The following is a 14,124-nucleotide window of genomic DNA, read 5'->3' as shown; positions in this document are numbered from 1 at the left end:
GGTGGGATTTCAAGCCAAGGTCCTGAGGTCATGTCAGGGGTGTTTTTCCTTTGCCCGGGTCACAAGTCTAGTTAGGGGCAAGGTGTTTTTTTCCTTGATCCTTTTCACTGTACAGTTTTATGTGGTTCTCAGGGACCAAGGCCAGGACCTTGGGCATGCTAGGCAAGTACTTTACCAACTATGCTAAAGATAGACACATAATTTTTCCCATTAAGATAATGTTTTTCTATTAAGAAACACCCTGAAACAAAATACAAAAAACAAAACAAACAAACAACAAGAACAACAACAACCAAAAAAAAAAAAAAAACCCCATGGAATATACAGGTTCTCACACTATCAGAATAAGAACTAAAACAGAAAATGTTAGAAAGGTTTTGAGATCTACATTTAGTGTTTCAAGTTTTCTGTGGTAAACACCTATGGACTCCTATAATTAGGTGAAGTTTCTAGAAAAGGAATTTTAAAAATATCCACACACCAACATTTCTCCAAGCCCATTCTGCTTTTCCCCGTGTCATCTCATCTTACATATACAAAAATCTATGCCCACGTTTTCTGATCCTAACTTGTTCTAAGCTTAATTACCAAGATCTCTGCAGGAGTTTTTATTCACCACCTCCATTTTTCATGCAAATTAGACTGAGGGTTAATGACCACCTTCAATCCAAAGCAAACTCAATGGGTCTCTTTTGTCCATTACATTGTTCTTAATCAGATTCCAGACAGGGCTTCATATCCTGAAGCTTCTCTCCTATACTTCTTCAAAATTTCAATGACTGCTTCCTTAGTCTACATCCCCTCCTCCTCCAACCTCAAGTCATACCCATCCACACTTTACCTCAATCTTAATCAGCAAATCCTAATACCTCATCATTCCTTCTAAAGCAATACTCAACAGCAAACTATTCTCTGCCTGTGGTCTTCTGATCAACCTTGTGAAACAAAAATGTTTGTCTGCCTTTTCTATCCAGGACCCCACCCTCTCCTCCCAGGAAATATACCACACCTGAGGTTACCCACACTAATATGAATAAAATAGAAACTTTGTTCTTTTTTACTTAATCTGACATCTCCTAAATCACTTCCCTAAACATCACTGTCTCTAGTAAATCTTTGTTTGTTTTTCAAGACAGGGTTTCTCTGTGTAACAGCCCTGGCTGTCCTGGAACTCAGAGATCTGCCTACCTCTGCCTCCCAAGTACTGAGAAATCCCTTACTACATTCTAAATCATCTATTCCTCTGACTCACACTTGTAGCTACCACCCCTCATCAAAACAGCCTTTCTTTACAGCAAATGGAGGCCAACCAAGAAAACTATGACTGGACAAAATGAAAAAAAATTTCAATGGATCCTGGGAATCCCAGTCCCAGTGGAAACATCTACATCACAGCCTCGGCATTGCTGGGTCAGCGAACATCAGAGAAAAGGGGGTAGAAAGACTGTAAGAGCCAAAGTAACAGAACAGATGAATAAATAAGACTAGAACAATGTCAGCATCAATGGACATATAATATAGAAACTTCAGAGGTTCCCATTACTAGACAAAGAAGTACAAGGAACTACTGACTGCTGGGAAAGGGAAAATTAGCCTCTAACAGGGGTGAGCCCCTCATTGGTTATCCAATGCAGAATGGTCAGCCTTGAAACTAATTATACACAGCACAAAACAGACTAAAAGAAAAGTCCTTAATTTTCAATAAGAGATAATGTCACTGCTTCTAGCTAGCAGTCCCTGTGATGTCCTCAAATTTTCCTTTCATTTAAATATAAAACTCGTGTGTGTGTGTACACATGTGTTCATGTGCACGGAGGCCAAATGTGCTGTGAAATTTTCCTTTAAACTGTGTGAAGATGTATCATGTGCTAAGCTGAGTCATGCAGAAGCTGACATGTCAGTGTAAGATTAACTCATGCCATCAGAGAATATTACAGATGCTCAGTAAAGACAGACCCAGACTGGAAAACAAAACAAAACAAAACAAAACAAAAAAAACCCTAAACAGTTACAGCATGTTTAAAAAACGTGTGTAGGCTTAAAAAAGAAAATTGGTATAGACAGTTATAGAAAACAGTCGTTTATAAATAAGATAAAAAGGACAGAATAAAATAATAATAGAAGGATTAGCCACGTAAAGATGAAAATCAGAGTCTGAATCCTATGTGGTGTCGTGCTGACTTTGAATGTTTTGATTGCTGATGAACAAACAATAACTGCTGAGAGACACTGGATTATGGAAACTGCTAAATTAAACCAGACTATATATTTTTAAAATGTCTTAACTTCAAAATGGAAGTCCAAAAAATATGTTGCATTGGAGAAGAGGTTATGCTTTTGTTTCCACAGAAAATGAAAGGCTGTAGACTTGTTCAAGGCTGATAAAAATCAGATTTGATTGAGGGAGATACTCCTCCAAAATCCTGCCTACAAACATAAAGAAATAAACCTAAAAAAAAACCCTACAAGACAGGGGACATATATTTTACCTGCTCAAATATAAAAAAATCATCTTTGCCTAGTTTGTGTACAATGAACATGCAGATATGTATGCTACTTTAAAAGTTTGTATGTTTTCAGAGCAAGGCGACCAGAAACCAATGAAAACAGGTGGCCCAGGTGATCCAGCCTCTCAGAGTGTCTCAGAGTTCTGCATCCAGAACAGTTTCAAGTCTGCTGGCTGAGATGGTCTAGCCTCAGATTATTCAAGCCAGGACTTCCGATAAGCTTTGCATTATCCCATCACACCAAGACTGGACAGCAGCTAGCTCCCCCTGGACTTGACTATTATCTTAATTTTCTCAGGTTTCATAAACATGCTGTCGCCCATAGACAACAGGAAGCAGTCTAGAGAACATAGCACCCGCATTCCCAAGGGGTGGGATGGTTTTTGTTCATTCGGTGGGTTATGGATGATTGTCATCACTTATGGGGGCTGGTTACAAATTGTTACTGTCATGGTGAGGCAGAAACCTAAACAAAAGAGATTAGATTCAAGGATTTCTTCCTAATGGGAAAAAGGAGAATATAATACAGAAATCACACCACAAGGACACTTGCTCAACTATGTTCACAGCAGCATTATTCATAATAGCCAGACCTGGAAACAATCTAGATGCCTCTCAACCAAAGAATGGATAAAGAAAATTGGTGTATCTAAACTATGGAGTACTACTCAGTGGAAAAAACAAACAAAAAACGATACCATGAAATTGGCAGGCAAATGGATGGAACTAGAAAAAAAATCATCCTGAGTGAGGTAATCCAGACTCAGAAAGACATAGTATGTTCTCATTCATAAATGAATACTAGATATAAAGCAAAGGATAAGCAGGCCACAATCATCAGCCCCAGAGAAGTCAGATAACAAGGAGGACCCTACGAGTGATGGCATGGATCTCCCTAGGAAGAGGAAATAGATGAGACATCCTGGGTAAACTGGGGGTGGGGGAGTAGGGAGGAGGGGATCAGAGGATAAGAACATAAGGGGTCAGGATGGCCAAGTTGGAGGTGGGACAGAAAAGGAGAGTAATGAAAGGGATATCTTGATAGAGGGGACCATTATGGGGTTAGAGAGAAACTTGGTGCTAGAGAAACTCCCGGGAACCCACCAGGATGACCACCTGTAATCAGACTGGTGACTACTCTAATTGTCATCATAGAGCCTTCATTCAGTACCTGATAGAAGTAGATGCAGAGATCCACAACTAAGTACTGGAATGAGCTCCAGTTGATGAGAGGATGAAGGGATTATATGAGCAAGTAGGGAAACCCAGAGACAGCTGACAAGTTTGTGGGAACTCATGGACTCTGGTCAGACAACTAGGGATCCAGCAAGGGACCAACCTAGGCTCTCTGCATCTGGGTGACAGTTGTGTAGCATAGTCTTTTGTGGTCCCCTAGAAGTGGGACCAGGACCTGTCCCTGATGCATGAGCTGGCTCTTGAGAACCTATTCCCTATGGTGGATGCCTCGTTTAGCCTTGATACAGGGAAGTGGAGCTTGGTTTTATGAGACAGGGTTTCTCTGTATGGTTTTGGAGGCTGTCATTCCAGCCTGGCCTGAACTCAGAGATCCGCCTGCCTCTGCCTACCGAGTGCTGGGATATGCCAGGCTTTGTTTCCATGGGAAGCCTTATCCCTTCTGAAAGGAGACAGAGGAGGAGTAGGGGGTGGGGGAAAGTTAGAAGGGAGATATGGGAGGGAATGGGAGGAGGAGGAACTGTGGATAGTATGTAAAATAAATTTTAAAATTAATTTAAAAAACTGAAAAAAAATGATGAGACAGGTGGCTTGTTGAGTCTACTTTTGAATAATCACTACTCTCAAATATTTTACATTGGTACAGATCTTTGCATATTGATAAAATTTAAGGCTATTTTTGTTATACTGTACATACATTCTACTCTTATTTAAGGTATTGTACCAATGTGGTTCATTTAACATGTAATATAAATTTCTAGCCCTCAAAAGCTGTTATTACAAACTCTTTAGGATAATAGGGAAATGTAGGTTAGTAGTCAGTTACCTATAACAATCAAACTTGTAGTCATGTTAGGTATGTTTTCAAGATCAAACAAATATATTTTAGATATTTTAGACACTTCAGAGATCTACAGAATAAGGCATTTACAACATTTTAATGACATGGGCTTTTCATGACAGTGAGACACATCAGCTCCTGGCAGCACCAATCTACTTTTAAAAAAAAAGATGATGGACATCAAAGAACCTCCATATGGTTTTTATGGCAAAGAAAGTGCCATTGCCTCAATTGCTAAGAGTATACTGTCCAAACTGGACCATCAGGACACAAAGGAAAGCATCTGCCTAACTTTGCCAGGACAGGCCAGCCCTTCAAAAATTTCCTGCTTCACAAAAAAGTCTGTCAGATATTCTAGGCCTGCAGAAGATAGATGACCCAACAATGCAGAGGAACCCTAGAGTGACTGTCCAGGTAGCCAGACGTTTCTGTTTCATAGTTTAGGAAGTTGCTTGCTCTGTACTTCCTGTTTACTCAGGTAATATTATATCCTTCAGGGGTCTTTGATGGAGTTATAGTTTTCCTTAGTTATGATAAAAGACAAATTAGGTACAAAAGTTTGGATTCACCAAGATAGTATTGATAATGGAGTATTTTCTCTGAATTTGTCAAATGCAAATAACATTGTAAATGTAATTCTTACCTGATAATTGTTCTTATCGTATATAGTTTTACTATGTTAGAGCTAAAACCTTTCCTATAACGATATTCGAAGCTATATAGGGAAAACAATATATTTATTTACCAGAGGGAGAGAGAGAGTCGCACAGACCAGGAGTTAGAAGCGTGGCTGGCTTCCAGGAGAAAAAAGGGAAGCCCCTTTTTCCTTTCACTTCCTTTTATCTCTACCTTGACCCCGCCCTGTTGGGCGGATAGCTTTGTGGGGTTCACTCCTACACTTTCCTTTTTATTTAGACAAAAAGGGGGAAATGTTGTGGAATATTCCTTTACAGTGTGTGAAGATGTGTCACTGTGGTTGGTTTAATGAAGAGCTGAAAGGCCATTAGCTATGCAGGAAGTGGTTAGGCGGGACTTCTGGGGTCAGAGAGCTCCTGGCAGATGAAAGGAGGAGTCAACAGCCAGACACAGAGGGAGCAGGAAGGGCAACATGGAGATGAGGTAGCATGCACGTGGAAGAATATGAATTAAAAAAAGGGTTAATTTACGTTATAAGAGCTAGTGGGACAAGCCTAAGCTAAGGCCAAGGTTTCAAAATTAATAATAAATCTCCATGTCATTTTTTTGTGAGCTGGTGGCCCAAAAAGAAAAATCCATTTATACAAATGTTAAATCTTCCTCAATCGCTATCTTCCCTATCTTTTTCAGACAGAGTCTCACTGGTTGCTGGCTAAAAGGGCCACAGGGATCCTTCGTCTCCACCTCCCAAGAGCTGGAGTTACAGATGCAAGTTGTACCACTCAGCTTCTTTTTGTTTTAAACCTAAGTGCTGGAGATCTGAACTCAAGTCCTCATGCTTGCACAGAAAGTACTTCACTGACTGAGGCATCTTCCCAGATGTAAAAACAAATGTTAAACTCAGTAGTTCTTCCAAAAATAACCAAATTGTAAACTAAATAAATGTAAACAGATTTTTACTGCCCTCAGATAAAATAATTTGTTCAAAGGCATACCATTAATTAGATGCAAAACCAGGATTTAGAAAGTATATCCCAAGCCGGGTGTTGGTGGTGCACGCCTTTAATCCCAGCACTCGGGAGGCAGAGGCAGGCGGATCTCTGTGAGTTCGAGGCCAGCCTGGTCTACAGAATGAGTTCCAGGACAGTCTCCAAAGCCACAGAGAAACCTTGTCTCGAAAAACCAAAAAAAAAAAAAAAAAAAAGAAAGTATATCCCATTTGAAATACAAATGTTATTCAATACTAAATTAAATATTAAAAATTAAAGACTTACAAAAGTGTGCCAAACATTAATATGTTCATGAGATGTGAGTCAGTGAGATGTATGGCTCAGCCCAAGTCTAATGACTTAAGTTCAATCCTTAAACCCACATGGTAGAAATAGAGAATGGACTTCCAAATAATCCGCTGGTCCCCTAAGTACATGCCATAGTACAAACACCCTCCCCCATTCGTGAACATTTTAAAGTATTCACGAAATATTCTTACATAAGTACCTACTTCAGCCATCTCTTCCTCCTCTTCCTCTTCTGAAGTCACCTCTTCAGTTGTCCCATTCTGAAACAGATAAACAATGTGCCAAAGCTACATAGAACAGAAACACAGAACACATCAGAAAGCTGACCACTATTAACCACTGTCACTGAAGTCCCATGAGCAGGGCTTATTAAAATTAAAGGATTTTAATAATTGGATTTAAGTCAATCCAATGTAGCTTTAAAAATTAACAAGGGCAATCAAATATAAAAGAAATTTAAAAACATTTTACAAAATGTTTACTTTTGTTTATTATGTGTACATGGGCAAAACCTTAATCTTTCAATAAATTTATATTTATTACACTTTAAATGGTCAGGAATATCAAAAAGACGGACACTTTATAAAGTTGAATGTGACTGAAGCACCCAGTCTGCCTGCTATGGAATACTCCCCGTAAAACAGTTTTAGTTTTACTACTCATTCACACAGGAGTCAAATGGATTTTAGAAAGGGTCTTCATACACAGTAGTACATCAAGTCTCCTGCCAGAGCAAAGTTTGCCAGCTTTCAATATGGAAACATAGCTATATTCATAAAGGTGGGTTTAGATTAAGACCCAGAATATCTAAAATATCAAGAAACTAGAACCCAGAGATCTAACCAGATCAACAAGGATCTCAGCAGCCCCAAGGTGTCTGTTCTTAGATGCTCTGAGAGCACAAGTCATAAGAAAAAAATTCATCACAAAGTGAGAAACCCTTCACAATCAATGAGCTGGAATGGTTGTATGCAGGGACAGATAACATAAGTTTGGGCTTGTTTTAAATCTGAATCCCTTTAAACACTTATTCCTTTCCTTGGGACTAAATGAGAAAAGCAAGGAGCTCCCAAAATTATTGTGGTTCACCCTTTCCTTCATTCCCATACTTCATTTTGGCATCTTGTCAAAAACAAAAAAAGAACATAGTTCCCAAACGGTCAATCCCAAATACAAGTGTGAGTGTACAGAGTGTGAAAAGCATTTCTGAAATGCTAATTTCAGAATCTGTCTTCAATGCACTTTAATGCAAGAATTAGAGATCATTACAGAAAGCCAAAATCAATCAAATAAACATGTAAGCTGGTACTTTTCAGCCCCAACCGACACATCTATACCACAACTCCTGCAGTCAAGGCCCAGGGTCATAGCAAAGAAGGGCAGTAAGACTGTGAGTGCAATTTTGGTCTCCTAGGAATACCACAGAAGCTACATCCATGAAGTCTCACCATCCTAGCTACCTAAATAAAATCTCAACAAGAACGACATCCAATAGATGCTAACACAGAAAGGGGACTCTCATAGGGCCTTAACAAAGAATTATATAACTGTAGGAGAAATAATCCTCCCTATTGAAGAGCACACCAATTGATTAACCACATGATCAGCTATGAAAAACATATACATACTACCAAGTGGCCATCAAACTAGTGTCTGTCTAACATTTTATAAATGAGAAAGCTGAGCAATCCTTTTCCACAAAGGATACGTAATTTGACAAAAACAGAACTCTCAGGCTTTCATTTCAACACGTAGGCAGACTTCTTTTCAAAAGCTCACTGAAAGCAAGCATAGCAGCTCAAGCCTGTAATCCCAGCACTGAGAATTGATGTGAGTTCAAGGTCAGCTACATAGTAAGTTCTAGGACAGCCTGAGCAGTGAATAGAGACCATGTTGCAAAACAAAAACGAAACAGCTTGGGGGAGGTGCTGAACTTTGATAAAAATGACACTGCTACACTAGAAAAATAATATGAAGACCCACAACTACAGGGCAGCAGCAGACAGAAAGCAGATGGATCCTACTGTTGCTAACCAAGTTTTAGCCACCTTGGCTAAAACTAACAGGACGAACTGCTATTAAGTTGTCCTATTTTAAGGATCACTCTATTCTACAGGAACCCTATTCTACCCTGATGGCCTCTCAACTACTATGGGTGTTAAAACCAAAGAGAAAACTCCTTTTATAACTCAACACAGCAGCAGCATTTCATAACAGACCTGGGAGCTGGAAACCCCACCTGCCAAGACCTCCCTATCATCTGGCTTCAGGAGTGCAGATTCTACACATTGAACAACAGAGAAAAATAACTATCCTTGGACACCTTTATCACCAACTGGTACTGACTGATACCATCCATACCATTCCTATAAATGAGCAAATAACCAAGTACCACAAATAGGAAACTGATCCTGAAAGGTGCCACAAAGTCACAAATGTACTAGAGAGATGGCTCAGAGGTTAAGAGCACTGGTTGCTCTTCCAGAGGTCCTGAATTCAAGTCCCAGCAACCACATGAGGCTCACAACCATCTGTAGTGAGATCTGGTGCCCTCTTCTGGAACAAAGGAGTACATTCAGGTGGAGCACTCATACATAAAATACATAAATAAAATCTTTTTTAAAAAGTTGGAGAGGAAAAGATATTTTTTAAAAAGAAAAATGAAAAGCCACAAGTGACCTGAGGTAAGACAGAGCTAAACTCTAACCAGAATCATTAGCACTGATGAGAACAAGTTATTATAAAAAAGAACAAGACAGTTCTAGTAAATAAAAACAAAAAACACACACTTTAAGAAAAACAGCAAAAAGCCAAAAGAAACCAACTGTCTCCTCTGAATAAATCATTTATAATGAAGACGACCAAACTGACAAGAATATGAAGAAAGGAAATGAGTGGAAGCCTGAGGAATTAGAAACAAAGCATTTTAGGGATGCAGAAGACAAGAATACAAAAGTCTAATATTCATCCAGAGAATGAAAGGAAAAGAGACAAATGGTGGCAAGCTGTGAGAAAGAGTTTAGAATACTAAGTGTCTCTGGATACCCCTAAAGAATACTGTGAAGCAAAACAGAGTTCACCTCTTTGACAAAGTTAAAGAGGAAACCAAACCAACATTCAGGCAGGAAAAACAAAATACACAGAAAGAGGAATCATGAGGTCATTGGAGTTTTATCTGTAACAATAGATACCAGAGGTCCAAATGTGAGTAACAGGAAAGACACCCAATAAAGAACGTAGAACTCTGTAACTAGCTACATTCAGACAGAGCTCTGTGTGAGTGCACAGTTGTGTTCATCAGTGGATTCCCCACACCAACACTTTCTATGCTTTAGCAGACACCAACTATACAATACTCTCCATGCATACCATACACATCTCCATAAGCCAAACCTTTCTAGGAAAACAAGTCATGTCAGAACATATTTTTTAGGGATCTGCTTGAGAATATCAATAACAGGAATTACACCAATGGCACAGTCTATGTAACTGTTGATAATGGAGTTGCAAGGTCGCATGTACTGACAAACAAAAAACAAAGTAACCACAGAGCCACCTGAAAAATCTTTTAAAAGTTCTGTCTCAATAACTCTTTAAAAAAAAAAATAGACGCAGGGAGGTGGTGGAGCACGCCTTTAATCCCAGCACTCGGGAGGCAGAGGCAGGCGGATCTCTGTGAGTTTGAGGCTGGGCTGGATCGATAGCCTCCAAAACAATACAGAGAAACCCTGTCTTTTAAACACCAAAAAAAAAAGACATTCGTGTCTTAGCAAAGTAACTCCTCAATATATATCCCAGAGAAATGACTAATGACTTCATAGGAGTATCCAGAAATTTAAAAAAAAAAAGATAATCCTAACAGGGGGGTTAAAAAAAACCTAGAAATAACCTAAACATCCATTGAATGAGTAAATATTTTGGTGTATCTGAACAATGGGATAAATGTAGCAATGAAAAAAAGAACTGCAACGGAAAACACGAAATATATGTCATGACTCTTAACACAGAGCTCAAAAACAGGCAACACTAAACTATATACAAGAATGCACACATGAACGACAAAGCCAGAGAAAATAAGGGAAGATGACTAGCTATAAAGACCTGAAGGAGTATGCTGAAGGCTTTCTGTGTGCCAATAGCTCCCAGTGATTCACTGTTATCAAACATTGTGTCAAACTTTTTTTTGTATTTTCAACATACAACATACTATAGTCTTTTTGACAGGGTTTCTCTGTATTGTTTTGGAGCCTGCCCTAGAACTAGCTCTGTAGCCCAGGCTGGCCTCGAATTCACAGAGATCCGCCTGCCTCTGCCTCCTGAGTGCTGGGATTAAAGGTGTGCATAACCACCACCTGGCTCATACTTAATAGGCATGTTGAGGAGATGGCTCAGTGAGTAAAGTAGTTGCCATGTTAGCATAAGGGTCTAAGTCAGACATGACAAGATTCGTGGGGCTTGCTGGACAATCAGCCTCACCGACTGAATACGTTCCAGGCCAGTGAGAGAAACTGTCTCGAACAAAGGGGGTGAAAACTAGAGAGACAGCCATTCAACAATTAAGAGAATTAGCAACAGACCTGGATTAGGTTCGAAAAGCACCCATGAGACTCACAACCCACTGTGACTCCAGTTCCAGGGAATCTGGTGCCCTCTTCTGGCCTCCAAGACACCAGGCACAAACACAAAGCACTTACATACAGGTAAAAGACTTGTACACGTGAAATAAAAATAAAGTTTAGGAAAAATAAAAAGGATGGGCACCTGAGACACCCATGGTTGTTCTCTGGCCTACACACACACACACACACACACACAATTTTAATAACAATGACCCATTAAAAGGAGCAGATAGAAGGCAGAAATAGTTAAAATATAGGGGGAGGGGAGTGACAGAAAAAAAGGGAAAAAAGTATTATATTTCTAAAAGAACTGATTCTTCCAAGGGTCTAAGGTATAGACAAGCAGCTGATTAATCATCAGGATAAAGAAATTTCAGAATTGGATCAGGCTTGAATGTGTTTTCCACCTCAGCAGTACCAACCATAGTCAACCTGCTACATTATAGTACTTTAAAAGCACCCTATCAAACCACAAAGGGCCAACAGCACCCCACCTCTCTGCTACAGCTAGTGATAACCCAAAATGCTCCCAGGTATTTCCAAATGTCCCCAAGAAGGAAAATTGCTTTTACTTGAAATTTACTAAATTTAAACTACACTGTGGGGGAAAAAGATGCAAAGCTTCCCAAAAGCCTAAAGAGAAATAAATCCATTTCACAATCTCAGAGTATAAGTAAAAGCAATAAAACTTCACCATATCTATCCTAGCAATGCTTATTTTAAAATGCAATGACAATTCAAAGTCAGGGCATTTTGTTACATAATTCATAAATAATTTTAGTATCTACATTAGCCTCCCATGTACACTCAGGAAACAAGACAGGCTTCATGTCCAGGATATAGTGTAGGGAAAAAAAAAAAACACTGATACTCTAGAAAATAAAACTTGAACAGATACAAAAATAAAACCTTTTCTCATCATCTTTCTTTAGGCAAAGGTAATGGGTCCACCAGGAGCAGTAAGACTCCATTGCTGCAAACAAGAACTAACTAATCAATGGAGTTCACAAGTAAACTTGCAGGTCAGAGGACAGCAATGACAAGAATAGATCTGTATAAAACATCCTGAAGAGGATACCAAATATACTGCAAAAGAGAAAGCAGGCAGGACAGAAACCTACAGACTCAGACACTGCATTCCCCACCTCCACCTCCTTAAGCAGAACTTGGGAAGATTTATCTGTCAAATAAAAGCCCATCTCCAGAGAAACTGGAGCCATCATTTACCTAGTAGAAAAGCAGGGGGAAAGAGTGGCTGGGAAATCAGCATAAAGTCCCCCTATAGATATAAGGTGACAAGTCTTGGCTCCAAAGAATGTCAAAAATTAAAATATGTATGTAAAAATTAAAATATGAATGAGCAAACATAGAATACAAAAATATTTGAGGACAGGCTTTACAATGTATAAAACAAGATATGACTAAACTAAAAAAATACATAGTAAAAAGAAAATATGAACACTAGGGAGGACCCAAGTGTCAAAACACACAGCTTCATGAATCTATCACATCTAGACAATCAATACAGAATACTATAGAGAAGGGGTAACCAGAAGCTCCTAAGCTCAGCTCACATTCAGAGACTGGAGAAGAATCCCACTCCAAGTCATTTAAAGCCTGTGGTGTCCCACTTCACAGTGAACCTGGGCAGGCCCGAGACTTGCTTTAACTCACAGACCACTGGATCTGCTCCAGGTTTAAGCCTTAAGAATGTCCAGTAACTCCTACACTTGTATTCTTGGGGAGTTCCGAACGGCCTCTGAAGAAACAGAAGCCTTATGAAGAGGCCCTAGAGGATGATGCCATGGACGGTAAAAAGACATGTGAAGACATGCCAAAGATGCCAGATACACAAGGAGGGGGAGGAGGAGCCATGTTGAATACTTGAGTGCAAGTCAGGATAAACATCACACTAGTTGTCTACAGCCATACTATACTGAACACGCCACCACATGACCACGAAGTAATAATCGCTATGCTGAATGTGCCACAACATGACTACACAGTAACAATCAAATCATCAAATAAAGACAACAGACACTACCCAGCTGAGCCTAGCTAATTAACCCAATCGCAAGGATTACCATTTCAAAGCATTAAGACTTTGGGGGGCTTGTTTTGAATTTTTTGAAACAAGATCTCACTGTATAGCCCCAACTGGCCTCAAACTCAAGAGATTTGCCTGTCTCTGCTTCCCAAGTGCTGGGATCTAAGGAGTGAGCCACCATGCCTAGCCTGTTTTTGTTTTTTGAGACAAGGTCTTCATTTGTAGGTTAGACTGCTTCAACTCCCCTTCACTCTGCCTCAGCCTTCTGAGTGCCACCACATCCAGCTCTAAACCATTACATTTTGAGAAAATGGAGTAAACAGATCAGGTGCTAAGATGGCTCAGTGGTTAAGAGAACTTGCTGCTCTCGCAGAGGGCTATGGTTTGATTCCCAGCACCCACATAGGAGCTCACAACCATCTGTGACTCCATTTCCAGTGAACATAACAGATTCTTCTGATCTCTACAGGTACTACACACATGTGGTGCACATACATACATGTAGGCAAAACACTCATATACATAAAAAATGCTTTAAAAAAAAAACCTTAAGCCGGGTGTTGGTGGCGCACGCCTTTAATCCCAGCACTCAGAGGCAGAGGCAGGCGGATCTCTGTGAGTTCAAGACTAGCCTGGACTACCAAGTGAGTTCCAGGACAGCCTCCAAAGCCACAGAGAAACCCTGTCTCGGAAAAACAAAAAACAAAAAACCAAAAAAAAAAAAACAAACCCAACTTAAAGTTATTATTGTCCATGTGAAAATAGCAAAAAGTCAAAAGAGTAGCAAGATTTTAAGAGAAAAAGTGAAATGTCTCAGTAAATAAAGGTGTCCAATGCCAAGCCTAACCACAAGGGTTTGATCCCTGGGACCCAGATGATGAAAAGAGAGAACCAACTTGTAATGCGCACATCAACACATACCCGCACAAATAAACAAATAAAATTAACAAAAAACATAATATAAAAGATATAAAGTCTCAAA

At 39.6% G+C, this 14,124-nt stretch overlaps 1 protein-coding gene across 6 annotated transcripts in view; it reads right to left on the bottom strand.

Moving 5' to 3' along the window:
* Positions 1–14,124, bottom strand: part of Ube2q2 (ubiquitin conjugating enzyme E2 Q2) — a 61,795-nt gene that overhangs the window by 26,816 nt on the left and 20,855 nt on the right. For 4 of the 6 annotated variants that reach the window (XM_040729801.1, XM_040729796.1, XM_040729797.1 and 1 more), the window contains exon 4: positions 6,680–6,763. In XM_040729801.1, the coding sequence (XP_040585735.1) occupies positions 6,680–6,763 (84 nt within the window). The remainder of the gene's footprint in view (positions 1–6,679; positions 6,764–14,124) is intronic. The other 2 variants (XM_040729798.1, XM_040729799.1) reach the window with 1 other exon arrangement.

Source organism: Mesocricetus auratus, unplaced genomic scaffold (assembly GCF_017639785.1).
Source record: "Mesocricetus auratus isolate SY011 unplaced genomic scaffold, BCM_Maur_2.0 Super-Scaffold_100022, whole genome shotgun sequence".
In the NCBI taxonomy this organism is placed as follows: Eukaryota; Metazoa; Chordata; class Mammalia; order Rodentia; family Cricetidae; genus Mesocricetus; species Mesocricetus auratus.
This window is presented reverse-complemented; position numbering and strand designations above follow the sequence as displayed.